The following is a 26,309-nucleotide window of genomic DNA, read 5'->3' as shown; positions in this document are numbered from 1 at the left end:
AAACCCATTTTTGCAGCGTAATACTTAATATAGTGCACTATAATGTGACAAAATCACCTTTTATTTGCACAAAGATTAGTAAAGTAATGATTAAAATTATGCCATACATACATTTCATTGCACTGGGCCACCATGTTGGGGGGTGTGTGTGGTGGTGGTGGTGGTGGGGGCTCTGGATAATGGGTGGGGGGTTATCAGATGAAGTAGAGCTGCGCATATATGGCATGTGTGGTATCATATTTCGTTAAATTTTGCAATCAATACACTGATCTGATGTGCTGTTTCACATTCTTTCCATGTTTTTGGATAGATAACAAGCAGCTAGATCCTCTTCACGATTCACATTCTTGTAGACCCACTCCTACTTTAGAATTAACACCTTTTTCTATCCTGAGTACCCTCTGCCTAGTAAAGAGACCCGACGCCATTGACCTTACCCAACCCAGTCCTTGATCCAGCTAGCCATCATCAGTGGCGTGTCTGGGGTGCTTAGTGGGTTGAAGCCCCCCGCACTTTGTTAAAAGTCATGTAAAATCAGCCGTTTATGGCGATTTTAGCCATTAAGCCCCCCGCATAACTCTGAAAGCCCATCTGAGCCCCCCGCAGGAACAGATCCTGGACATGCCGGTGATCATATAGCCTAATGTAGCAATGCAGCATCATATCTGCGTCTCTCAGTATTGGTCACATCTCTCTTTCTCTCTCTCTCTCTGACAACAAGCAAGCATGGACCCTGAGTTTGAGTCTGGGTTTGAGAGCTTGGGTCAATACAGAAAATCCTGCCTTGTGAAAGCCCTGAAGGAGAAGACTGGAGTACAACCTGCTGAAGATATCTGGCGTCCCACAGATTCCATTGTTAGCACCAGTGTGATTGTTGATGCATTGTCTGTCATTCGCAAGTGGTCATTTGACATAGATGCTTCTTTTCCAGATATTGCTGACCAATACAGACGATCACTAATGTCCAATCTATCCCAACGTACAGAGAGCATACACTTCTGTTGCGACGGATATTATGCCAACAGCCTGAAGTCTGCAGAGCGTATACCAGATGGGCTGAAACAGGTGGAAAAGTGTATGAAGTGAGTAGCCAATTTTGTGCGCTTGATCCCAAAGCTTTTTCAGCGTATCTAACAACAAATCAGCATTGCCTGTGTACCTCTGTGAGAAGTGGGTCAGTGATGAGATGGTCAACCCATGTTTAGGATCGATGAAGTTGTTTCTTGCGGGAGGTTTCCGTGTTGAACAAAAATGCACCCTGTTGACCAATGGAAGTGAGATTGCAGTTAAGCAGAGAAGTTGTAATTACTTCCTTACATCTTCTCTGAGTTAAACAACTATGTCAACTCATGAAGAAGCGGATACACTGATGTTGCTACACGCTGTCTATGTTACTCAGTGGGAGGTGTGAAGCGGATAGTAATCTACACCAATGACACTGATGTTGTTGGGTTATGCATCTACTACTATAAGACCATGCTTCAGGAAATGGGGTTAAAGTTGTGGATGAAACCTGACCAGGAGAGCTATCTCCCTATCCATGAAATAGCAGGCAAACTAGATACAGATCTGTGTCAGGCAGGGTAGCGTTTTCAAACAAGGCATCAAAGATTGTACATTTGTTAAAACTATGGAGCCAAAACAATAGATATAAGGGATTAAATTGACCCTTTAGCAACCTCTAAATGGTAATTATGTGCGCCAAAAGCTAAAAGAATGCGCCTATGACCCCATGGCGCAAGTTAGCGCTACCCCTCGTGTCAGGCCCTTCCACTGATCCACAGTCTCAGTGGACGAGACATTACGGCCAGCTACCGTTTCTTCATAGGAAAACCTACATGGTTAGAGAAAAGCAAGACTGTTCCACTGGATCATCTTGCTAAGTTTTGTTGAGGCTGATCACAACCTAACAGATGACGTCATTGACCAGGCACGGCCGTTGTTCATTTCAGTCTACTCTTCCAGCAATGACATCACGCGCGCCCGCTGTAATAGTCTTACAGAGCTCAGGGCTCACAAATTACTGAAGTATGGTACTAATAACTTAAATAGATTACCACCAACCGAGGATGCATTCTCCTTCACCTGGAGAGAGCAGCATATGCATGCATCATAGACAAAACAGCATACATCGCAAAGGAATGCGGATAGACTTTAGAGGGGGCGATCGTAGTTCCACAAGCAATGTGAAAGCCACCATGGCCACCACATGTGTCAAAAGGAACCAACTGCTCCTGCAGGAAAGGGTGCCAGAGAAACTGCAAGTGTTCAAAAGCATCCAGATGCTGCAATATCGGCTGAATCTGCAGAGGACATCCTGACGGTAGTCGAGCAAAGCTGCAAGAAGACTTGGAAATGGAACTGGCAGGTGAACTGGAGGCAAGTGATGAAGAAGAAAGTGGATCTGAAGAAGACATCCAATAGGATATTATTGTATGACTTCAACATTTGATAACACAATGAAGCTAAGCTTAGTACGTTTAATGGACTCTAAGACTAGAGGTACAAAGTTGGCTTTGATGTGCATGTGAATGTACATGTAGTATCATCCATATATTATAGATAATGGTCATATTGACAAAGGATTTACAAAAACTAGTTCCTATAAGAATGAAACATTCCACTGAAATAGCTGGAAGTCTTAAGGCACCTTTAGCATTTTCTAGTATTGTAGATAGGGACAGTAATATACACGATGTATAGCCTCATTAACCATGTTAACATTTCAATCATTCGTCACTATATACTGTAGGCCTACCTTAAATCATGTGTAACTCTTTGCAGGATGATCAATTGACAAAACAAACATCATATACTGTGTTTAAAATTAAATTCCCTTTCATTTGACACCAAACACGATATACTTTGAGCAAAAATTACTAAAATGGACCCCCCTACATGTGACCCCCCCTGTTGTAGGCCCCGTGCAGAAGATTTTTTTACGTGTCCACCATAGTGGTGTTTATTTGACCCCACTGAACTGTTTTACACCCATGAGGTTTTTATATCTTCCCGATGCAGTTGGACCATCCCTGCTCCCTGGGTATTGTATGTACACACGTCGAGCGCGATGCTTCGTGCAGTTACATGTAATACGATCGGCGAGCGTAGTACACGCATTGTAGGCGTTGGAATGAAATCGCTATTTATTTCGCTATACCTCATTTGTTTGGCTCGAAATTAAAAGGGGATAATGTGATCAGTGAAAACAAACATTCAAATACGAATCTATTCTTTATGTAAATCACACATTATTGCTTAAACTAAATCGTCCAGAAAACGAGTTGGACCACTATTGACATTTTTGAGCATTATCAAGCTTGTATCGCGTAAAATTGACTTTTATTGTTAGCTTTTCCGAAAATAATAAAATAAAGAGGTCAGGTCGTATATGTGATAGGCCTATGCAGTAGAATCCGTAATAAACCCATTTTAAGAACACCGACCAGGTGGTTCATGATCCAACTCAATTCATGTTACCTACTCGTATACACCTTATATGCTACCATTTATATTTCAAAACATGTGGGAAACATTCTTTATTACAACTTCAGTCTCTCTGTTTTGTTGACTGAATTCTATTACACCTCGGTACCTTGATTACTCTTTCCCGCAGAACTGCTAGATTGTTTGGTATGAGTAGAGTGTCCAGATGTAAGTGCTTTGTTTAAAGCATCCTTTACTTGTTTCATATAATCAGGATCAGGGAAGCCATATTTCCACCTGTTGAAAGACCAAAGATAATATCATATTACCATAGTTTAACTTAACACTCCCAGGTATTACAAAATACTACATGATATATGCAATGGGCTAGTGAAAGACCCGTGGCTACCGGTCGCGGACCTAGTGCTTGGTACGCGAGTGGTCGCGGGTTAGAATCCCGACCAGAGCAAACAACTTCTTTGTTTATTTTCTCTCTTTATTCATTCTTCTTTCCCTTCCAGTCGTCAAAAAATCTCTTGAGGCATTTGGGTTATTTATTTATTTATTTATTGATTGATTTATTTATTTATTGATTTATTTACTTCTTATTTAACCTGTGATAACATTTCAATGCAATAGCATTTTTCTCCCAAGGTGCCCAGGGCTATCCTGCTAATGACTTTCAAATGGAATTATTCACAATTTGGATTCATTTGCAAATTTCATCTAACTCCGAAATTATGTCGCTGCATTTAATAATATTTGAGGAGTTTTGAACGCTGACCCTGTGAAAGCTTTGACCTTGAAAGTCTTAGATTTTACACTTCCAAAAAGAGTAGTTATGGAAAACAAGCCTATTCTACTAGAACATAGAAAATCATTGATGAAATACAAATGGTTTTATTAAATAATAACGTGGGAAACCATTGGAATTTCAGGTGTTGAAAATAGCGTTGACTTACTTTCCTCCTTTCACATTGCGTTTGTGAGGTATCTTATCCGACCAAGTTACTTCGTAGCCACCAGCACCATCGGACTTCACGGTAAAGGTTAAACCTGCGATGAAGGCTTCCCTTAGTTGTCTCGCAACTAAAAACCCTTCGGAGTTACAAGGTAGATATGCCAACGCTCGCGTCCCCTTGTATGACTTACCAGGACGCGGATGATCTGACTGCAAAAGAATGGGAACATTTTATTGGATCCAGTTAATCTGGTATATGGCGGGGAAGGTGTGTGGTGTGCGTCTTTGAAATGGGAATATTTACTGCAGAAACTGCGAATATACCAGAAAGAGTGAATCAGAGATAAGAAACAAAAAGATTAGGAAAACCAAAGAAAAACGCTATTCAATATGGGCGCATACGGTATGTTACCAAATACGGGTCACTCTGTCTATCGTGACTGAGTTCGGTCCCTTTGACGTGTTATGACCTTCCAGCACTCCATGTACGTACATTGTTATATGGGCATCGCATACCCGTTCGGCTAATATTTCGATCGTAATTACTAACGACGTATTCAGTCGTTTTATTCAAAATCTCGGAATTTGACACAACTACAACACCTACAGCCTCAATTTTTGCAGGGTATGTTGGTGTACCAAAGTACATTATATTCATGTAAAAATCAGAATTTTGACAAAGCTTCGTCCTCCTCGGCAAATGTTACAATATGGCTTTAATTTAGGCTCGAGAGTTCTGCCCACCTACAGTGCTACTTTGTTCTAAGAGTTGGAATTTTACTTACCCCTTGCGTACCAGGTGGGAAGTCGTAGACAATATAGATGGCTCCTGCAGAAGTGCTGCCTTGGAGGTGGATGTCAGTTCGGCGATAAGAAGTCATTTTTCCATGCAAGGCTTTCTCTTCAGCTGTGCAGTAAAACTCGTTACACATTAGACATGCTGATGTCAGTGACATGCGTTGGATACAGTTAGAGCAAAGTGTGTGCTTACAACTTTCAAGACACCTTAAATCGTTCATTTTGTAGCATTTTTGACATATTGATGATATTCCTTGGGAATGCGTTGATGATTCTTTCGGTGCATCGTGGTATGATTGGTCGTATGCGGAGTTTGTTGCAGTTTTGAACAATCCACCTTGTTGTACATTTGAATAATGTGGGTTAGTTTTCTCTCTTGATGTTGTAAGTGATGAGCCATCCGATAAAGGGTGGACATTTTCAGTTGCTGGTCGAATCGGCTTCAAGTGTTGTAAGAAAACGTTGTTTATATCTAAGATTGCTTCGTCGTTAAAGCCAACTACTTGCACTCCTTGAAAACTAGTATCCGGATTAAGCTTGCTGAAGCGTTTGATGGCCTTTACAAGATCTGATGCAAATAATTTTGAAGATGTGGCTACAAGAATGCCAATGCTTTTCGCACGTAGTGTAGTTTTGGCATGGAACAGGATTGTCAAAAGCGTCGACTCTGTATAATGTTCCTCCGTCTTCTCTACATAATGGATGACGTTGTTACAAGTAAGACCGTGACCACTTGTTGAAATATGTTCGCCAGGTGCTAGCCGCTTTCGATTCTTAATTGTGCTATTGAATTCCTCCATCAGCTTCGGTCCGCCAGCTGTTTTAAGCATATCGTAAATTTGGCCATCGTGCTTCATGTCAACACCCATGCTAACTATCAGTACATCCACTGCCAGGCTAGTGAAATCATCGTTTCCCACTATCACTTGAATTCCGTTTTCTGTTTGGTACATGGTATTGAAATTGCCCGTACTCCCTCGTTGTATTTTCTTTTTTTCACTGGCTTGATTTGACAGACTCGGAGATGGGCTTACGGAACTCTCCATCTTCGTATTCCCTGTGGCTCCTTTGAAGGACTTCTCAAAAGTGTGATTCACATCTTGCACAGTCTTCTCGTCTGTACACACCACTGTTATTTGCCTCAGTACTAGTTTTGTTTCGTCCCTGCTTACTTCTTCTATGGCTTTTGCTAGTGCGAGTATACTCAGATCTGACGGTGCCCCACTCTTTCCAGAGCCCAGTAAAGGCAACGCTATCGAGGTCACGTTCAGCGAACGGTTGGCTTTCCACAAACACACCTTTATGGTAGCTTTAAGAGCATAGCAGTACTCTGAAGTTTTACGGAAACTATCGAAATGTGGACTTATTACGTTCAAAACAAATTTGCTGGGTAGGTTGCCACTGCCTGTATGCACCACTTCATTCTCTGTAAGATAACCCCGATGTTTCAGTTTCTCGCGGCATTCGTCTTTAAATTTGTCACCGGCTGCTTTTAGAATTGCTTGTGATACACCAGCTGCATGTGTAAGTTTGCTATCTGTCGGATTGATAATTGCATCCACTACCTGCTTAGTTATATCACCTTGTTGTACACATATATGTATACCCTCTGATGTAACGAACTGATCTTCGTTTTTGGCAGATACTTGTTTTGTTGTTTGATGTTGTATTTCCTTATTTTCACTGCCTTGTCTCTGAGATGGGATTACGGAACTTTCCATCCTCGTATTCACTGTGGCTCCTTTGAAGGACTTCTCAAAAGTGTGATTCACATCTTGCACAATCTTCTCGTCTATACACACCACTGTGATTTGCCTCAGCACCAGTTTTGTTGTTTTACTCCTGCTCATTTCCTCTATAGCTTTTGCAAGTGCGAGTATGATAACATCTGTTGGCGCCCCACTCTTTCCCGAGCCCATTAAAGGCAACGCTATCGATGTTAGTTTTAGCGAATGATTGGCTCTCCGTATGCATGCCTTAATTGCGTCTTTAAGAGCACCACTGTTTTCTGATTTTGGACGAGCACTGTTGAATTGTGGACTTGCGACATGCAAAACAAACTTGTTTGGCAGGTTTCCACTGCTTGTGTGCACCACTTCATTTGGTTTCAAAAACACCCGATGCTTGATTATATCTCGGCACTCCTGATTATATTTTTCACCTGCTGCTTTCAGAATTGCTTTCGATACACCACCTTTATGTGAGAGAGTACTATCTGAAGGGTTGATAATCGCATCTACGAACTGCTGAGTTATATCGCCTTTTTGCACATATATCTGTATACCCTCAAATGTAACGAACTGACCATCGGTTCTGGAAGATACTTGGTTTGTCATGTTTGCTGCTTGATTTCCTGTTGGTATCTGGAGGTACGTTTCAAATGCTTTGTCAATCGATTTTGTAGCTTCATGATCTTTGTTTATGAGGTGCAATGACCTGATTATCAGAGTAGTTGTGGTTTCGCTGAATTCTTGTACTGCTTCTACTAACGCTTTGCTACACAACTCCTTCGGTCCACCAAATATTCCGGAACTGATCAGTGGAAGGGCAACACTCGCCGCTTCAACTCGTGCATTTGCATGCAACAGAACTGTGAGGAAAGTTTGCTTTAACATGGAAAAAAATACGTCGTCACTTGGACATTCTTTGTATCTTGGCCCAACTGCATGAATGACGGTCTTGCACGGTAGTTGATATGCACCTGTTTCTACAATCTCTGCAACTTGTAATGGCTGCTGTTTTCTGGTTGCTAATATCTGCTTACTTTCTTCTGCGAGTTGAGGACCAGCCGATGAAGCTATGGCAGCTGCTACGCCTCGTCCATGTCGAAGGTGTCCGTTTGCAGCATTCACAATAGCATCAACTTCTAAAGTGGTAATATCATCTGTTGTTATCACTACCTGAAGACCTTCTCTTGTCTTTAGTGATCTGGTGAACTGTGGGTATTGGGTTGAGGTGATATTTGTGGGAGTTATTTCCTGTTTACAAGTTGAAGGAAAATGTGCACTAAGCGTTTGTCTAAGAGCATTTGTCGACTCTGAATCTATATTGACAAGGAAAACTTGTTGCAGTTGTTTTCTACTCATAAGTTGACTGAAGTCAGATAATGCCAGAGCTAACGCCTCCGTACAAGCCTCTTTAGGGCCACCATAGTTTCCTGAACTTATTAGGGGAATTGCTATCGTCTTTACCCCTGTTGTTCCGTCAGCGTACATCAGTACATTCAGGAAAGTCTTTCTAAGGTTACCAACAAACGTCATCACGTCTGTTTCTCGCTTCTTGTTAAAGACAGGGCCCACTGTATGAATGACATGGTCGCAATGCAGTTGGTAGCCACTTGTTGTAACGCACTCACCAATCTGCAGCTCTGAATGCGTTTTCATCATTTGATCACACTCCTTCTGTAGTTTTGGTCCTGCCGCATTTGAGATTGCCTTAGCTACTCCTCCATAATGATTCAATTTGTTGTTTGCCGCATTGACGATAACGTTAACTTCTTGTTTAGTAATATCTCCTTTGAGAACGATTATTTCAATACCTTCTTTTGTGCCAAACGTATATGGAAGTTCTTCTTTTTCGTTTCTTTTTCGAAGTAGTGGCTGGGAGCTCGACATGGCTTTATTACCCTCAGAACCGCTTCCAGATTCAGCGGTTTTTTTTGGGTCTTTGTCGAAATCCTCTGGAGTATCTTCTCTTGAGATAGATTTTTTCAGTTTTCTGCCAGGTGGTAAAAGGCCAGCTGCTCGCCTAAACTCGTTAACAGCGCCATCCATCACAGTTTCCTTCCCGCATAACATGTAGTCATTGGTTTCTCTTGGTATAATCAGAACATCCGGGAAATTCCTTTTGGTATCTGTCACTGCTCTTGTGAGCTTTTCTTTTGAAACACTATGACAGGTAAGATTTATACGCTTGATGGCATAAAATGTAGTTTGATACAGAGAAATGAAATCTTCCTTGGCTTGTTTGATATCGTCAGCTTTCACCTTTTTTTTTTCTGTTTTCCAGAATGTAGCGGTTTAATATAGACTTCTTGCTGCTCAGGCGTGTTTGATGAGCTATCCTTTAAATCGAAGTATACATTATACTTTCTCCCCAAGGCATCTAATTCTGTCGTCTTCTGTTTCAAATACTGGAAAGCAATTTTGTCCACCGAAAGGGGCTGATTTTCTTCATTCATACATGCTGTTATGCGAAATTCGTCCATCCCGTCTTTGACTGTTTCCTCTTTACCACAGAATATATAAACTATTTCACTTTCCTTGTGAAGCAAAATATTCTTGAACTTGCTGCATATCATCTTAATTGCCTTTTGTAGTTTCTGAGTTGAAACTCCGCTGCAATCGAGAGACTTGCAAATGACATCAGACATGGTTTCACTGTAAAGTTTTATGAAGTCTTTCTTAGCCTCTAGGGTTGCATCACCTTTACCATGTTTACGTTTTGTTTTCTTTCTAGACTTCACTTCTACTACTAACGTACGTGGTCGCAACGATGTCTTTTGTTTCGCAGTTATGCTTACATCGTGTTTTGCTTCAATTGCTTCATAATCTTCCGTGCGTATTGTTGTGACATATTCAAAAATGACCTCATCAACCTCTGCACATCCATCCGGTACTTCTTGAGACGATGAAGTAGTTGCGAGTCCGCCTGATGATTCTCCTCGCGAGTCATCATGGTCATTTGCTGTTGGCTGACTTTGCTCCTTCTTTGCATCGATCGGTGTAGCTGTTGTGCTGATAAGTTTTTGCTCATCAAGTACTGAATCATTAGAATTATCTTCTGTAGGTGGGTGTTTAACATCAAGCTTGACAAGATTATCTCTTTCTTCCCTTTTAGGTAATTCATCATCAAACTGCGGTTGTTTCTTTGTTTTTTCACTTTTGTGGCTGGTGGTTGTTCCTGACGGTTCGTTTTTGTCTCCATGTTTGTCTTTATTTTGTTCAAAGGACTTTTGGAATTCCTTTTCCTGTCTTTTTGCAAGCTTTTGTTCTATGTTTTGACCACCATCGTCATCTCCTTTCGACCCTTGTCGAGTAATTTGATCTCGTTGTTGTGCTCTGCCAGGATATTTCTTAATTCCGCGTTTTTCGTCGGGATTAGTTGTTTCTTCCGTTGGTTTTGGGGAAGCTTTATCTTGGTCTCTGTGGTTGTTTTTAAGTGCCAATTTACTCTTGGGTATGTTCGAATGAGAAGGAACTTGGTCCGGTGCATCAGATTTGTCACTCTCCGTGTGATTGGGTGCAGCATTTGCTTTTTCCGATTCTTTCTCTTTCGTAAGATCTTGCTTTAGCTCTGATGCTCTTGAACGTAATGCAACACATGTTTTGCCCTCTTGCGAAGCTATCCCAGCAATTTCCATAATTACATTTCTTCCTTCACAAACTTGATGAAAAGATCCGCTGATAATGTTTTTCCTAATCGTCAAACCAGATCCACCTCTTTCCTCCATTGCTGATTGTAACTCATCCTTTGCTTTCTTTGGAATCATTTTGAAGTAAAAATCATCACACGTTGCTGTAACATTGGTGAACAGCTTTTAAAATAACGTAAAAAGCAAAGGAAAGAAAAGTATGTAAGATTGTAAAGTGTAGGTTTCAGTATTGACAGTAAAGAAAACATGACATTATTCCATCAAGTATCAAGTTACCAATAACCCCCTACTGACTCTTGTGTGAGTGTGACATTTGACCCCAATCTGAACAGTTATAACGGTCGGGCCAGTGGTTCTTCTGACTAAGTTTATATGTTGTAGCATGTAATTTAGAGCAGAAAAGCATTTTTAAAGATTTCCACAAAATGACTCCAAATAACCCGTACATGACCTTATAGACCCCAATCTATATAATTATACCTATATAAACCTTGGCCCAGTAGTTCTTCTAACCAGGTTTGGTGATCATAGCATGTAATTTAGAGCAGTAATATTATTAAGAAGATTTGTTTAAAATTAACCCAAATACCCCCACATTACATTGACTCCTATTTGTTTACATCGCATATTAATCTTGGGTCCGTGGTTCTTCTGACCGACTTGGCTAAGCGTTTGCCAAAAGTAGCATTTTATAAGAGGGTGGATAAGAATCGGAAGAAGCAGAAGAATAAGAAGTAGATTCCATAGCTCGAAAATATATCAGGTGTAACACACCTTGTATAAATCATAAGGTGTTACAAATCTACGACACTAAATGCTTACCGGTGGTAACTTTGACACAGACAGCTCTTCATCAAGAAATCTTGCATCAGTGTCTCGTTTGTTTTGTATCTCCAGAAAGGAACCCACAGCTAATAACAAAGAATCAGGAAACATTAATATTGAACAAGCTTTGGCTTTTTACAAGAAACGACAAGGGATCTTTTTTTAAAAACTCAATAGCATCTCCGATATACATATTAAAGTTATGTCAAAGGTGTCAGCTGTGTGTATGACCGTTTTGGCGGAACGACAGGATCTTGGATGCGCTACATTTCTCTGTCTCAATTCATATAGCAAAGTTCATTAAAATCTCGTGATAACTACTGCAAGTATCTTACCATTGCACACTGGATCGAGGCGATTGTATATAGTAACCTAATAAATATTTGATAACAATTACACAATCTGTCGATAGCGCAGGCATTTCATCGCTTGGAAACCAGCAGAATGTGGCATAGATTCGCATTTGTATTTCAATCTATAAATTCGTTAATATAGTGTCACCCCGTCCTTTGGACAACCTTTAAATGCTGACACCTATGACCCATACCAAGAGACATACAGAGACTAGAAAATTTACTTGATGGTTTGATAAGAAACCCACCTTCTGTTGTATGAAAGACTGCTATTGCCTTTGTCATATCCCCCTGGATTCCACAAATGAGCCTGTCTAGTTTATTACCGGTAACTCTTTGCAGGTATGTTTCAAGCTCTTTTTCAAGTTGTTCTTTGTCGTCAGTTACATATGGAATATCTGCAATATATATGCTCCTATCAAAGATGTCTGTTTCAACCTGCTGACTTCCGAGAGGCCCAGCAGCCAATACCATGTCCTGAAGTTCGTGCGCCTGTCGCAGAGTGCACCTTGCTTTGGTTATCCTGTGTGTTTTACTTTCTTCAATGTTTTCCTTTCCCAAATAATCCGCAATTTTCCCCGAGATTTCTTTGGATTGTTTACGAATCATGATATCCCAGTATAGCTTTTCGAGGGTCACGGTAAGGCTTTGAAATACCTAGAAGAATTTTCAAGATAGAATATTAGTATTGAAAACTTCTTTCATTTTAGGGTTGCTTTGATTTGCCTGCGTCATGTACCTTATGTAACTACAGTATTACTATATGTTATGGTCAAATTGGCTTTGAATTAATGTCACTTTGAAAATTGACGAATCATTTTATTATGCCGTGGAAGCCAGAATTGTTCACCTATAAAGGGAGAAGACCTACATGTTGGAAACAATTAACAAAATTTAAAACATTATCTTTCACCCATTCATTCATTAAAGTAATGTTCCTTTCACAGGATTATTATTAGTTGCAACTCATTGATATTATTTCCTGATCATTACTCACCAGTGGAAGAAGGCTAACTTCCACATCTTCATCGGCAAATTCATGCTTTCCGTGCTTTACCGTGGACTTTGCATCTATACAGAATGAAGTTAAAGCAATATCTATTTATTTATTTATTTATATATTATATTTTGGCAAACCAATAGTGCTACATATATTCAAAGCAAACAAAAAATAAACTACGCTCGTACAAGGGAAAACAAGACAAACAGAAATACATAAAGAGAAGGAAACGGGCAAACGCTATTCTTGGAGCACTTTTAATACAGCCTTGAAGGCAGGCAGGGTGAAACAATTAGAGACAACATGGTCAGGTAACACGGAAAATTTTCGAATTTCAACCAGCCTAATCATGAAGCTCCCGTGGCCAAGTGGTTAAGGCGTAGGTCTCGTAAACCTGAGGTCCTGGGTTCGCCGGGCGGGATCACTTTTTCTCCTTGTCTCCTTTATTATTTGCGACGGCGAAGCTGGTGAAAATTAATGTTTATTTATGGTCAGGTAACTCATTCCACAACTTGGGTCTAAGATATTGTAACATTTGCTAAAGGAGGACGCCCTCAATGTTTTTCAAAACTCGATTGTAATGTGTTTTAGTAAACGAGCATTCTCGTTCTGACATTTTGAATAATTAAAATTGAAATATTACGATTGAAATGTAAGTCGAACACGTACCCGATGTTCATAATACTGTACGTATATATATATAATAATACATAATCATAATACAACAAAAGGACCGACCTTAGTCACGGTCAACAGAGTGAAATGCTTTGGCGACATTGGCTAGAATGTAGAATTAAATAGCGATTTACTTTGGTTTGCCTCATCTGTTCGGGACAAACTTTAATAAAGGTCATACCAGAAACTATGTGGAGAAATATATACAATTCCATTTCTTATGGAAATGTTATAATATGGCTTTAAGACGCAGCGGATGAAGATAAACGCTTCATATTTGCGCAATTGGATGTTTATGAGAACAATGGTAAGAATATTTTCATGAGGTGAAATATGGACTGTTCCATCCAACGAGCCGAGGCTTTGCCGAGTTGATAGAACATACGTTTATTATAGTGCATTAATAGGAGAGAATATACTTTATACAATCTTCAACATTTTGATCCAAAGTTTCGCCTCATGAAAATATTCTTTCCATTGAACGAATAAAAACTTTATATAACTTATATATAAATGCCTATTCTTCCACTTAATTTCTTAAATCAAAATCAATTAAAAGTATCTAAACTATAGAAGCAATAATTGGTGTATATTAGAGTCACGCGGTAGCTTGACCAGCAAGTTTTAAAAAAAACGACTGATAAAGAAGAATAAACAGATGCACCGCGAGACTATATTTACACGGAACAAAACGCTATTGTTCTATGATATTTTTCGCTGGGTACAAAATATATCTAAAACCATGCTAAATCGTATTTACTGTCTAAAGTGTAATATTTTAATAACTCTTTATTTCAAAAAGTTACACGAATCTTACAGTCAAACCGATTGTTTGATAATAAACAAACATTCTTGCTTTATTTCACGCGGTATTTCATAGCCAAAATTAGTGGCAAATCCATACTGCAGTTACTGTCCGTTTTCCTATACACAATACACAGTGCTCTCACCATTGACGCGTGACCCCTATAAATGATGTATGTTGGGAGAATGGACACTTGCCTAGTTAACATCACTGTGTGAAAAATAACCAGCCAATATTTTATTTATTCTCCAAAACTTCTAGCAAATATATTTCTCTAACATGACCTAAAATTACAGCTAGGTTAGATGTTCAGAAATGGTCGTACTTTTGTAAAATATGAGTGAGGGCAAGGCATAGCTAGCCAACTCCCCGTGTTATTTGAATGGAGATTTGACCGACAATTTTAGCATCGGACCGCTCAATTCTGAAGGATGCTACAAAAAATCCGGTAAAAGCTACATTTAAATTATTCTAAATAGGTTCTAGAAAATAAAGTTTTGTAACATGTCCTAAATTTTTAGCTAATTTAGGTGTTTGGAGAGGGTCGTACTTTTGTGTTTTAGGAAGGACATGTAAACGACAGATAACACCAAAAATATGAAGAAATTATTTCTAAACCGTGTTAAGTCAAAAATCATTGTGTTGCTCATTTTCAAGAATGCTGGTTTACAAAAAGCACGACATTGTCTGATTTCGTGAACAAAGCCACACATAACATTGTTTCCTTTCGTTTCCTTTATAATCGGTTACCCAACTGAAGCTATGAATATCAGCTTTATTGCGATATCGCACATGAAAACAGTCACTTGTGCACAACCAGAGAAGATCCGATTTAATCAGTTGAGCTGTTTCAATGAGTGTTATCTTGGTTTAATAGCTTTTAATGGGGTTAAGTCCTGCAAAGGTCGAGATGAATTCTACTGTAGACATGACTGCATCATGCATAGCTAATCATACTGATATCCACAATCTTTCGACACTGCTACAGCCATACATGGCTGTCACTGTCGCACTAATTTTTCAGATTCACTTTCAAATATACCCAGGCATTTTCCTGGATACCCTACATACAAATTCTGGACCCCATTCGCCAAAAAATCAAGTTTTTCACAATTCTTTTATTCTTTCCGGACCACAGCATATATTCATATTAATAAATACTCCACTTTCACACATCGTAATAACGGGACGTCCCCGTGGCGAAGTGGTTAAGGCCATGGACTTCTAATCCATTTATGAATTTTTGCTCAAGTTCGAAACTTCCCACCACTTTTTTTAAATGTTTTATTAATCAATTTATTGTCGTAAATCAAGAATAACACCATTTCGAACATCCATTGCTATTGTGATATTATTATTTTTTCATCAAACAAACATGTTTGATTTTTAATTCACATTTAGGCCTAGGCCTTGGGCCTACTTTCACCATCCAGATGCTATCACCATGCCTGACTATCATGGCATCTTCGTCATTTAAAACACCGAAATTTATTTATTATTTATTATTTATTTATCAGTGGCTCTGTTCACAGCTCAGACTGAAATTATATTTGATATAAATATTATAAATGAAAATCACAAACCGCGAAAGATCGCCAACAACTGCCGCTGAATATTGATATCCAACTAGATTTCCCCACAGGGCTAAAGGGCAGGACTTAAAATCACAAACCGCGAAAGATCGCCGACAACCGCCGCTTAATAGGGGTATCCAACTAGATTGCCCCGCAGGGCTACAAAGAACTACAAACCGCGAAATTTAATTTGGATATCCAACCAGATTGCCCGCAGGCATATCGATTATATGGATATCCAACAAATTAAGACCACAAACCGCGAAAGATCGCCAACAACTGCCGCTAAATATTGATATCCAAGTAGATTGCCCCGCAGGGCTATAAAGAACCACAAACCGCGAAATTTGGATATGGAACTATTGCCCCACAGGGCTTCAAAGAACCACAAACCACGAAATATGGATATCCAACAAGCTTAAACTACAAATTAGCTCCCGATAGAGAGCAGGACTTGATGAGGGAAATTAAAACCACAAAACACGAAAGATTACAAAGAACCACAAACCGCGAAAGACTAGATTGCCCGCAGGCCTATCGATTATAAAGAATCACCAACCACGAAATATGGATATCCAACAAGCTTAGACTATAAACTAGCTCCCGATAGAGGGCAGGGCTTGATGAGGGAAATTAAAACCACAAACCACGATATTCAACTATATTGCCCCGCTGGGCTACAAAGAGCCACAAACCCCGAAATTGGGATATCCAATTAGATTGCCCGCAGGCCTATCGATTATTCGATTATAAAGAACCACAAACCGCGAAAGATCAACAACAACAACTGCCGCTTAATATTGATACCAACTAGATTGCCCGCCCGCAGGGCTATAAAGAACCACAAACCGCGAAATATGGATATGCAACTAGATTGCCCCACAGGGCTACAAAGATCCACAAACCACGAAATATGGATATTCAACAAGCTTAAATTATAAATTAGCTCCCGATAGAGTGCAGGGCTTGATGAAAACCACAAACCACGAAAGATCGCCGACAACCGCCGCTTAATAGGAATATTCAACTAGGTTGCCCTGAAGGGCTACAAAGAACCACAAACCGCGAAATTCGGATAGCCAAGTAGATTGCCCGCAGGGCTACAAAGAACCACCAAAATTAAAACACGATTATCTGGGGCATTTAGACACTTCCGTAGTATAGGCTTAAATATATGCGTATTTACCAGTTCCGATATGAAGTAGGCCTAAATCGGATTTACTCTATGTGTGTCTCTCTGGCATTGTCAACATTGGGTGTGTGTTGTTCATATTTACATTTTATTTACATATTTACGTAGCCTTGAATAATTAAAGTATATTAAAATGTTTATTGATCATTGTGTACGCCTCTGAACATTACAGTCACGCGTGACGAGCAAGTTTTAAAAATAAACGACTGATAAAGTTTTGTTTAATTATTTATTGTCATGAATCAAGAATGGCAACTTCAAACATCCGTTTTATGGTGCACTTCATAACCTGACTTTCCAAGCTTGGAGCTGATTGGCTACATTCATAAAAAGAAAAGAAATCTACCAAAAAAACCTTGACAATGTAACGAAATCAGCAAGTTTAACAACACCCACCTCGGCTCACTTTTTGAAACTTGGTTCCATTTGAACACCAACAGCAAATCAGTGCTTTTATTTTATTTCAACAGAATACAGCGTTTCCAACAAGATTACATACAAGCCTACTTGTTATTCGTTTAATTCAATCATTAATCATGATATTATAAAACAAAACACAAAAAGATATTGGCTTATCATGCAACAAGATAATAACCGTTCAGGTCGTTCCAGAAAGCTTACAAATTAATATCGCATCTGCACATTAAAGATACATAACACTTCTGGAAATGTTTTAAATTGATGTAAATATGATAAAGTTTAAATCAGTACCTTTTACAAATGGGACCAAGTTTCAAAAAAGTGAGCCGAGGTGGGTTTTTTAAACTTGCTGATTTCTTTACGTTGTCAACGTTTTTTGGTAGATATTATATACACCTATATAATAAATTTAGTTGATGAGTCCATGTGGTCACCGCGCGCGCCATACGCTTGCGTTTTTCAGCGTTTTCATGGTAGCCCCACATCAGTATAATGGAAAGTTGACTATTGCACTCTCGAGGAATGCAAGTCTTTTTACAGCTGGCGGTAAAAGTAGCAAAAATAATTAATAGCAATCAAAAGTAATTGGCCAATATACCACATGGTATAATCAAAATCTCATCAAGTTTGAAGTGAGTGGGTGATATGAAATATTGGTCGGGTTACACACCTTTAACGCTAACATAATGCGTAGTGTTTTAACAATTATTGCCAATCACTAATATCGCAATATACCGTATCGTCGCAAATTCATAGTTAACTTACCAATTCCGGACATGAAAACCACTATAGCTGTGCTTATATTTCCACGAACAGGACATATAATCTTGTCCACGTTCCCGCCGCCATTTGAAGAATTTTCAAAATGTTTTTGAAGGTGATCCTTAAGTTGTCCAACATCATCCGTCTCATAAGGAATGTTTTCAACTAGAATGCTCCTTTCATCTGGGCCCACAGCTTCAGCCTCCTCCATTGGGTCTACCGCTTCAGCCGTCGCCATTGCAAAGAGGTTAATGTATTAACACTAGAATAAAAAAAAATAGTCAATAGATTTTTAATTTTAAGAAGATCCCTAAAATCCCTACATAAATTCTATACTACAAAAATACATAGAATGGATACCTATTTTTTTTTTATAAAGACCTACACATTTAATAATACTAAAACCCTACCTTCTCATCCACGTAGAAACTAGTCCAACTTGAACTATCAGCTACTGGTAATAGCAAAAATAGAAAGGTTAAGTCCAGGGTGCTAATTAGAATCATTGACTATCATTCTGTACACAACGCACCGCAAAACAACAGATGCTATCATTATATCACGAGACTGGCGCTACACACATTGCGAAATATTCTATTTATTAGGGAAATCCCCTACTTCATGAAACAACACCTGCGGCCCAAGTACACGTTGATTGGTTGCTTATGTATCCAGATGATTAGCAGCCAATCAGAGCATGATTCGTGATCACTAACCTGGGGAAATCCTGACGACGAAATGAAATGGGATTTCCCGAATGGCGCAAGGTCATAGCCTATACTGATTGAACTGTATCAACATTTCATGCCATATTCCACAATGTACGTCGAGCTAATGGCGCCCTTACTTGCACGCTAATACCGAACGGGAGACAAAGACTCGGTAAGTGATCACATTTCACAAATATAATGTTAATATTCCAATACTATATAAATGTCACCACAATAAAATGTTTTATTCCAATTCTATAACAGATGACAAAACAATTAATGTAATAGTGACATTTCATTCAAAATTTTACTCAGAATCATTGCCTTTAAACAATAGGCCTACGTGAAACAACTCACGCAATCGTATTTTAATATTTTTACTTTCAGATGACACGCCATTGATATATTCATTCTGGTATAGCGCAGATTCTCATGCCATACACAGTTAATTGCACAGCACTGTCTATGATATTACACATTGACACTCGCATAATTTGTTTAGGAAATAGTCGAGGCAATGATATATCCGCTTTAGGTTCAATTTGTTGTAATTTTTAACCTCCCGGAGTATACTTAAAATAGGCTAGTGTGGGTCAAAAGGTTTCCGCAACAGTGCATTTTCTCCACGCATATGTAAATGTGATGAAATTTACTAATTACTACTAGTATGTATATTTGTCTTAAAGGGGCATTGTGAGATTTGTGAAATTGCGCCCAATTTTTGTCCAGTTTTTAACATCACTAAGTAATCATTAAATGTTTGTCCATTCTAGACCAAAGTTCTGTGGCAGATAAACTTAGCGTGGCACTAACAATGTAGGCTTTTTGAGCATTTCAATCAATATAAAGGAATGTTTTCTCGTTTGATTTTTTTCATAGCCCCTTTAATGTTACAATCTATATAATAATACTGGTCACTAGCTGATCGGGGGGATGTTTGTGTTCCCCACAGAAGTGAGAAGCTTTTGCAAAGACCTAACTGAAGCCATTTGGTGGACTATTTTAACACTATTATTACTTACCATTTTAGTTTGAAAGAGCCGAAAATTTGTGAAATTGACGGCCCAATTGAAGCCATTTGTGGCCAAGTTTTCACTGTTATTGTATAAACTATTGCTTTAAACAAAGTGGCAAAAATTGCAACTTCTTTTTGCATACGCAGGGGGTGTCTGAGGGGGATGCTGACCCCTCATAAGTTGGAAAAATGTGCAAAATGAAGGTCCAATTGAACCATTTGGTGGACGATTTTGACACTAGTAATGTGTAAAATTGTAGATAGAAAATGTTAGGAAATGAGTTCTCCACACAGGTGGCGTCTCATTAATTGTGATATTTTGCAAAACTTGTCCCTTAGCACAATTATGCATAATAATTAGCATGTTGGTGTTCTCTTCGCGGCTTTGCACCCCCCCACTCGGTCGCGCCTTTAATTGTCATGGATTGCGAGGGTATTTGACAAAGACTAGTTTTTTAATTTTAATTAAAATGTAACCAACACTTAAAAACGTACGTGTTTCACAACAGTCCATAAAGGTATGTGTGGTATACCACAATTGGGGATGAGACTATCACTTTTTCGTTCCCAATTTTAAACGGAATAACAAATAAATGTCAAAATCTCTATTTCGTTGAGGCTTTCAATCAGGTCACTCATCTATAATTAATAAAGGAACAAAAGATAAGATAATAGGTAGGGTTTTAGATGTGATAGTGAGTACAATGAAAACTATTGAAATCATAATATGCGCATGCGTATTATTTATGTTTGAAAGCTATTCATTCAATCATCCGCTCTCTCTCTCTCTCTGTTGCATTTGGTTAATTCCCTAGATATTTGGGAATACCTCAATTTGGCTTTTGTCTACTACGATAAGGGGTGTGGGTTGTACTAACCCCCAAAGGTTTTCATCCGGTATCAAACAGCGCACATGTATACGCCTAAAAAACTATTAAAAAAAATCGTAGATCTATCATTTGGGCCCATTTTAGTAATGACATTTTTGCCCCAGCACCTTGCCCACCAATCAGAAATGAACGTGGAGATGTAAAATTATTATACTTGGTAGAAAGCTATTCATTCAATCATCCGCTCTCTCTCTTTGTTGCATTTGGTTAATTCCCTAGATATTTGGGAACACATGTAGCAATACCTCAATTTGGCTTTTGTCTACTACGATTAGGGGTGTGGGTTGTACTAACCCCCTAAGGTTTTCATCCGGTATAAAATAGCGCACATAAAAAAATATAAAAAATCAAAAAAATCGTAGATCTATCCTTTGGGCCCATTTTAGTAATGACATTTTTGCCCCAGCACCTTGCCCACCAATCAGAAATGAACGTGGAGATGTAAAATTATTATACTTGGTAGTCATTTCCTTTTATTATTTTTATTAGGCATATCACCTCAAAAATAAGCGCAGCAGAAACACGATATTTAAGGGGACTGGAACGAGCGTTTTGAGCGTTTCGACAGCATTTTTGTGGGACATGAGAGCACATCAGACCTATCGAATTGCATTTTATGAAATTCACGATATAATACAGATTTTATGACAAATCATTAAAATTTGATATTTTTCACATTTTGAGATATATAACAGTCCTCGAAGTTAATTTTATAAATTTAATGATATAGTCTTAAAGTGTATGTAGCTGGGAGGAAAAGTCGACGATCAATTGAAAATTTTGACCTTTCATATTGAAGATATGGATTTTTTCCCCAAAAGACCTAATTTTTTTTGTGTTTTGGGAAAAAAAATCCATATCTTCAATAAGAAAGGTCAAACTTTTCAATTGATCGTCGGCTTTTCATCCCACCTACATACACTTTAGGTAGAAATCATCAGATTTATAAAGTTTACTTCGAGTACTGTTAAATATCAAAAATATCAACTTTTGCCATAAAATGTGTATTACATTGCGAATTTCAAAAAATGTAAATTATTTGATATCAGAAGGCCATTCTTCGTATTCAGAATGCAATTCGATATGTCTGATGTGCTCTAATGTCCCACAATAAATACTGTCCAAACGTTCATACCCCTTCCCTTAATGTTTCTACATGAATGAGCTTTATTAAAGCATCAAAAATCTAAAACCGAATTGAAATCGGCCAATGCATTGTGATGTAGTCAAATTTAAGATGCTCGTAAATGGAATTAAAACCTGCCACAAATGGCTATAATGTCAAAATTGGCACATTTCGAGATTTTGAAGGTTTATTTGGACGCTTGCTTGAAAAAGCAGCGTTAATTTTAGTATCACAGGTTATATGTCTATCTTTCCTAACTTCGTTAAAGAATTGAATAATTATAATAAATTAACCAACTATACGATTTTAGCAAATTCAGCCAATCTGCAGACACATTAAAGGTGAAAAAATGACTAAGTTCAGCTAATTCATATGCAAAATCGATACCTCATTCGGCACAATGCGACTTTTATCTTGCCCACCAATCAGAAATGAACGTGGAGATGTAAAATTATTATACTTGGTAGAAAGCTATTCATTCAATCATCCGCTCTCTCTCTTTGTTGCATTTGGTTAATTCCCTAGATATTTGGGAACACATGTAGCAATACCTCAATTTGGCTTTTGTCTACTACGATTAGGGGTGTGGGTTGTACTAACCCCCTAAGGTTTTCATCCGGTATAAAATAGCGCACATAAAAAAATATAAAAAATCAAAAAAATCGTAGATCTATCCTTTGGGCCCATTTTAGTAATGACATTTTTGCCCCAGCACCTTGCCCACCAATCAGAAATGAACGTGGAGATGTAAAATTATTATACTTGGTAGTCATTTCCTTTTATTATTTTTATTAGGCATATCACCTCAAAAATAAGCGCAGCAGAAACACGATATTTAAGGGGACTGGAACGAGCGTTTTGAGCGTTTCGACAGCATTTTTGTGGGACATGAGAGCACATCAGACCTATCGAATTGCATTTTATGAAATTCACGATATAATACAGATTTTATGACAAATCATTAAAATTTGATATTTTTCACATTTTGGAGATATAACAGTCCTCGAAGTTAATTTTATAAATTTAATGATATAGTCTTAAAGTGTATGTAGCTGGGAGGAAAAGTCGACGATCAATTGAAAATTTTGACCTTTCATATTGAAGATATGGATTTTTTCCCAAAAAGACCTAATTTTTTTTTTGTGTTTTGGGAAAAAAATCCATATCTTCAATAAGAAAGGTCAAACTTTTCAATTGATCGTCGGCTTTTCATCCCACCTACATACACTTTAGGTAGAAATCATCAGATTTATAAAGTTTACTTCGAGTACTGTTAAATATCAAAAATATCAACTTTTGCCATAAAATGTGTATTACATTGCGAATTTCAAAAAATGTAAATTATTTGATATCAGAAGGCCATTCTTCGTATTCAGAATGCAATTCGATATGTCTGATGTGCTCTAATGTCCCACAATAAATACTGTCCAAACGTTCATACCCCTTCCCTTAATGTTTCTACATGAATGAGCTTTATTAAAGCATCAAAAATCTAAAAACCGAATTGAAATCGGCCAATGCATTGTGATGTAGTCAAATTTAAGATGCTCGTAAATGGAATTAAAACCTGCCACAAATGGCTATAATGTCAAAATTGGCACATTTCGAGATTTTGAAGGTTTATTTGGACGCTTGCTTGAAAAAGCAGCGTTGATTTTAGTATCACAGGTTATATGTCTATCTTTCCTAACTTCGTTAAAGAATTGAATAATTATAATAAATTAACCAACTATACGATTTTAGCAAATTCAGCCAATCTGCAGACACATTAAAGGTGAAAAAATGACTAAGTTCAGCTAATTCATATGCAAAATCGATACCTCATTCGGCACAATGCGACTTTTCCAAACTTGTATACCAATTTGAATGAAAAAAGAGAGCATTTAAAAAGATATACATAGACTTTTCTCTCGAAACACGCTAATTATGAGCACTGCGAGTGGTGTGTGGGTATTGATCTGTCACGCTGCAATGAGCCCGTTACAAAAGCCAATGGGAATCGCCCTGAAAAAAGATACATTCCAAATGTGATACTTTTGAAATGCTCTCCGTTTCCATTCAAATTTAGATAAATTGAAGGAATAAAGTCGCATTGTGCTGAATGAAAATATGCTGAGCAAAAAAAATGTTTACTATTGTTTACTTTATTTTGTAATTTTTCAGTAGATATCCACGAAAACATTTTATTCCCAAAATGTCAGTTGATTCTGATTTTGTGTTTGCGAGTTATGCATGATTATGTATATAACACCACTGTGTAGACCACTGTGTTATAGTTTCGGTCTGTTAACCAAAACGTAATACAAATTAATGACGATGTTTTTGCTAAACAAATTAATCTGCAAAACATTTTTTGTACATAAACATTATTGGAGAAAAGTGAGGAATGAGGCTGTGGATCAAGAAATGCTCTTTTAAGTGTATGGATACTTTTTGTGCGCACTATTATGTTATTTTGCATAAGTTTTACTTTGCATAAAAAAACGCTGTGCGATTTGTGTTGTCAATGCTAATTAATTTGGATGGTTTTTATTTCTTTTTATCACCGATACAAAGGGACACTCGTGGCATAACAACTTTTCCGAACGAGAAGTTTTGGGATGCATATCATTCCGCTATACGTTTAGCCAGTAGGCCTATATTAAAGCGGAAAACAATAGAAAACAGAAAGGTTGATGTACTCGACTACATGGCTCTATTTATATTAGACATGACTTCCGAAATATTGAGTTAAATGGTCTTTATCTCAGCATAAACTGGGATCTACTTACTGAATTAACCTTTTACAGTTAAATCAATGGCGGTATTCTATTAATAAATAGACACAATATAAAAGTTCAAAACTCAGTTCACGCAAAATGAAAACATTAAAACATCTTGTTAGCTCGTATATAGATATTAACTGCACTTGTCAAAATCAATGATAACTAGATGTGCGTCGCAGTGGTTAATTATCATAACGTTGAACTTTAGAGTCAAAGTGTATTGTATTATTTATTTTGGCTGTGTTTTTGTAATTGTTTGCAATGCAATTTACATGATAGTTCTGTATTTCATAATTGTTGCAGGCAAAATGGACTCATCCGAAGAAGAAAACGATGACTATGAGTATGAAAAAGAGCGACACCAGGAAAAAGAGTATGACGCAAGAGAGGATGAAGCAGGGGAGGATGACGCAGAAGAGGATGACGCAGAAGAGGAGGAGGAGGATGATGAAGACGATAACGTAGAGGAGGAGGAGGAAGAGGAGGAAGAAAATGGAGACGACGATGATGACGAATTCAGTGAGCCACCTGAAGACTTTGAACATGTTGAAGAAAATCAGTTTAGAGATATTGGAAAAGAAAGCAGCGAGGAGAGCGTTTCAATCGATGAACAGAATATTCCTGCACCAGCTTCCCTACGAGAAAGCAATACCTCCCAAGAAGAAATCGCTTTGTCGAAGCAGAGAGGACATGTTTCAAAAATGGCAGCTCGATTTAGTGATGTAGATGTAGATGATTCGATGAAACAGAAAACCACGCAACGTAAAACTTTTGATAACAGCTATAAACCGAATGAAGAAGACAGTTATGGTGATACTAGAATACCAGATACTGAAAATGACGAATATCAACAAAACAGTCGTGGACGAGCCAGTAGAGGCCGTGGTCGTGCAGGCGCTACCAGTAATCGTGGTGCCCACAGCCGTGGTGGACGCGGTGGTCGGGGGGCCAAAACTCCTCCAAAACAATTTACGCCCAAAAAGCGCGAGAATCCACGTTATCAAAAGAAACCTCGCGGAGGTTCTGCCGAAAAACACGAACATGATCAAGAGCGGAGAAAATTCAATATCGAAGCCCATCATACAAGATCGGGATCACCTTATGGCCAATATCGCGACAATTCACAGTCCCGAGGCCGACCTCGAGCTCATAAAGACCAAGGAAGACAATATGACAGTAGACAGGAAGGGTTTTATGTGGCTGATGATTATGATGATGGTAACACACGTTACACTGAAGACTCATATAGGTATGGTAGCCTTGGGTATGATAGCTATCAATCAAATCGTGGTCAAAATCGCGGAAGGAGACCCCAATCTTACCATGACAACAGTCAATACAGTTACTATGAAGGGGGCTACGACGAAGATGAAATGGATTATGAAATGGAATATGGAAACGAACAATATAGGCAAAATGTGAGAAGTAGACCAAGAGGCAGAAGTAATTATGCAAATCGAGGTTCACGTGGTCAACCCCGTGGGAGACGCGGCGGACCAATGGACCCTAGAGATTATGAAAGACCTATGGCTAGTCACAGTCAGACACCCAGGCCCGGAACGCATGCCAAAGACAACAAGGGCTATGGTCACAATGTTGAAAAGATCCGGGTAAAGTAGTGGTTTCTGGTTTTAGCAC

General features: G+C 38.4%; 3 protein-coding genes across 3 annotated transcripts; 1 reads left to right on the top strand and 2 right to left on the bottom strand.

Annotated features, from left to right (window-relative positions):
• Positions 1-2,693: 2,693 nt before the first annotated feature.
• On the bottom strand, positions 2,694-9,172 carry LOC140148082 (uncharacterized). Its single transcript, XM_072169936.1, has 3 exons — positions 5,173-9,172; positions 4,389-4,597; positions 2,694-3,723 (listed from the first exon to the last, which is right to left on the bottom strand). The coding sequence occupies exons 1-3, from the start codon at positions 8,980-8,982 to the stop codon at positions 3,582-3,584; spliced, it is 4,161 nt and encodes a 1,386-aa protein (XP_072026037.1). The 5' UTR covers positions 8,983-9,172; the 3' UTR covers positions 2,694-3,581.
• Positions 9,168-18,782, bottom strand: LOC140148085 (uncharacterized). Its single transcript, XM_072169938.1, has 6 exons — positions 18,576-18,782; positions 18,169-18,427; positions 12,735-12,808; positions 11,986-12,394; positions 11,382-11,470; positions 9,168-10,721 (listed from the first exon to the last, which is right to left on the bottom strand). The coding sequence occupies exons 2-6, from the start codon at positions 18,401-18,403 to the stop codon at positions 9,168-9,170; spliced, it is 2,361 nt and encodes a 786-aa protein (XP_072026039.1). The 5' UTR covers positions 18,404-18,427; positions 18,576-18,782.
• LOC140148088 (uncharacterized) lies at positions 18,771-26,290 on the top strand. Its single transcript, XM_072169942.1, has 2 exons — positions 18,771-19,047; positions 24,975-26,290. Exon 2 carries the CDS (start codon positions 24,980-24,982, stop codon positions 26,288-26,290), a length of 1,311 nt encoding a protein of 436 aa, XP_072026043.1. The 5' UTR covers positions 18,771-19,047; positions 24,975-24,979.
• Positions 26,291-26,309: the final 19 nt, after the last annotated feature.

This window comes from Amphiura filiformis, chromosome 3 (assembly GCF_039555335.1).
Source record: "Amphiura filiformis chromosome 3, Afil_fr2py, whole genome shotgun sequence".
Classification (NCBI taxonomy): Eukaryota; Metazoa; Echinodermata; class Ophiuroidea; order Amphilepidida; family Amphiuridae; genus Amphiura; species Amphiura filiformis.
Note: the sequence above shows the minus strand (reverse complement) of the source record. Positions and strands in the feature narration are given on the sequence as shown.

Bases quoted from the DNA above. Each gene is read 5' to 3' on its own strand.
- LOC140148088 (XM_072169942.1), top strand. From the start codon at position 24,980: ATGGACTCATCCGAAGAAGAAAACGATGACTATGAGTATGAAAAAGAG.
- LOC140148085 (XM_072169938.1), bottom strand. From the start codon at position 18,403: ATGGCGACGGCTGAAGCGGTAGACCCAATGGAGGAGGCTGAAGCTGTG. The intron at 12,395-12,734 runs GTGAGTAATGAT...AAATTCTTCTAG, and splicing joins AAGTTAGCCTTCTTCCACTG to GTATTTCAAAGCCTTACCGT. The intron at 11,471-11,985 runs GTGGGTTTCTTA...CTTTGTTATTAG, and splicing joins AGTCTTTCATACAACAGAAG to CTGTGGGTTCCTTTCTGGAG.
- LOC140148082 (XM_072169936.1), bottom strand. From the start codon at position 8,982: ATGTTATGCGGGAAGGAAACTGTGATGGATGGCGCTGTTAACGAGTTT. The intron at 4,598-5,172 runs GTAAGTAAAATT...ATTCTTTTGCAG, and splicing joins TCCCACCTGGTACGCAAGGG to TCAGATCATCCGCGTCCTGG. The intron at 3,724-4,388 runs GTAAGTCAACGC...GTCTTTCAACAG, and splicing joins CGCAATGTGAAAGGAGGAAA to GTGGAAATATGGCTTCCCTG.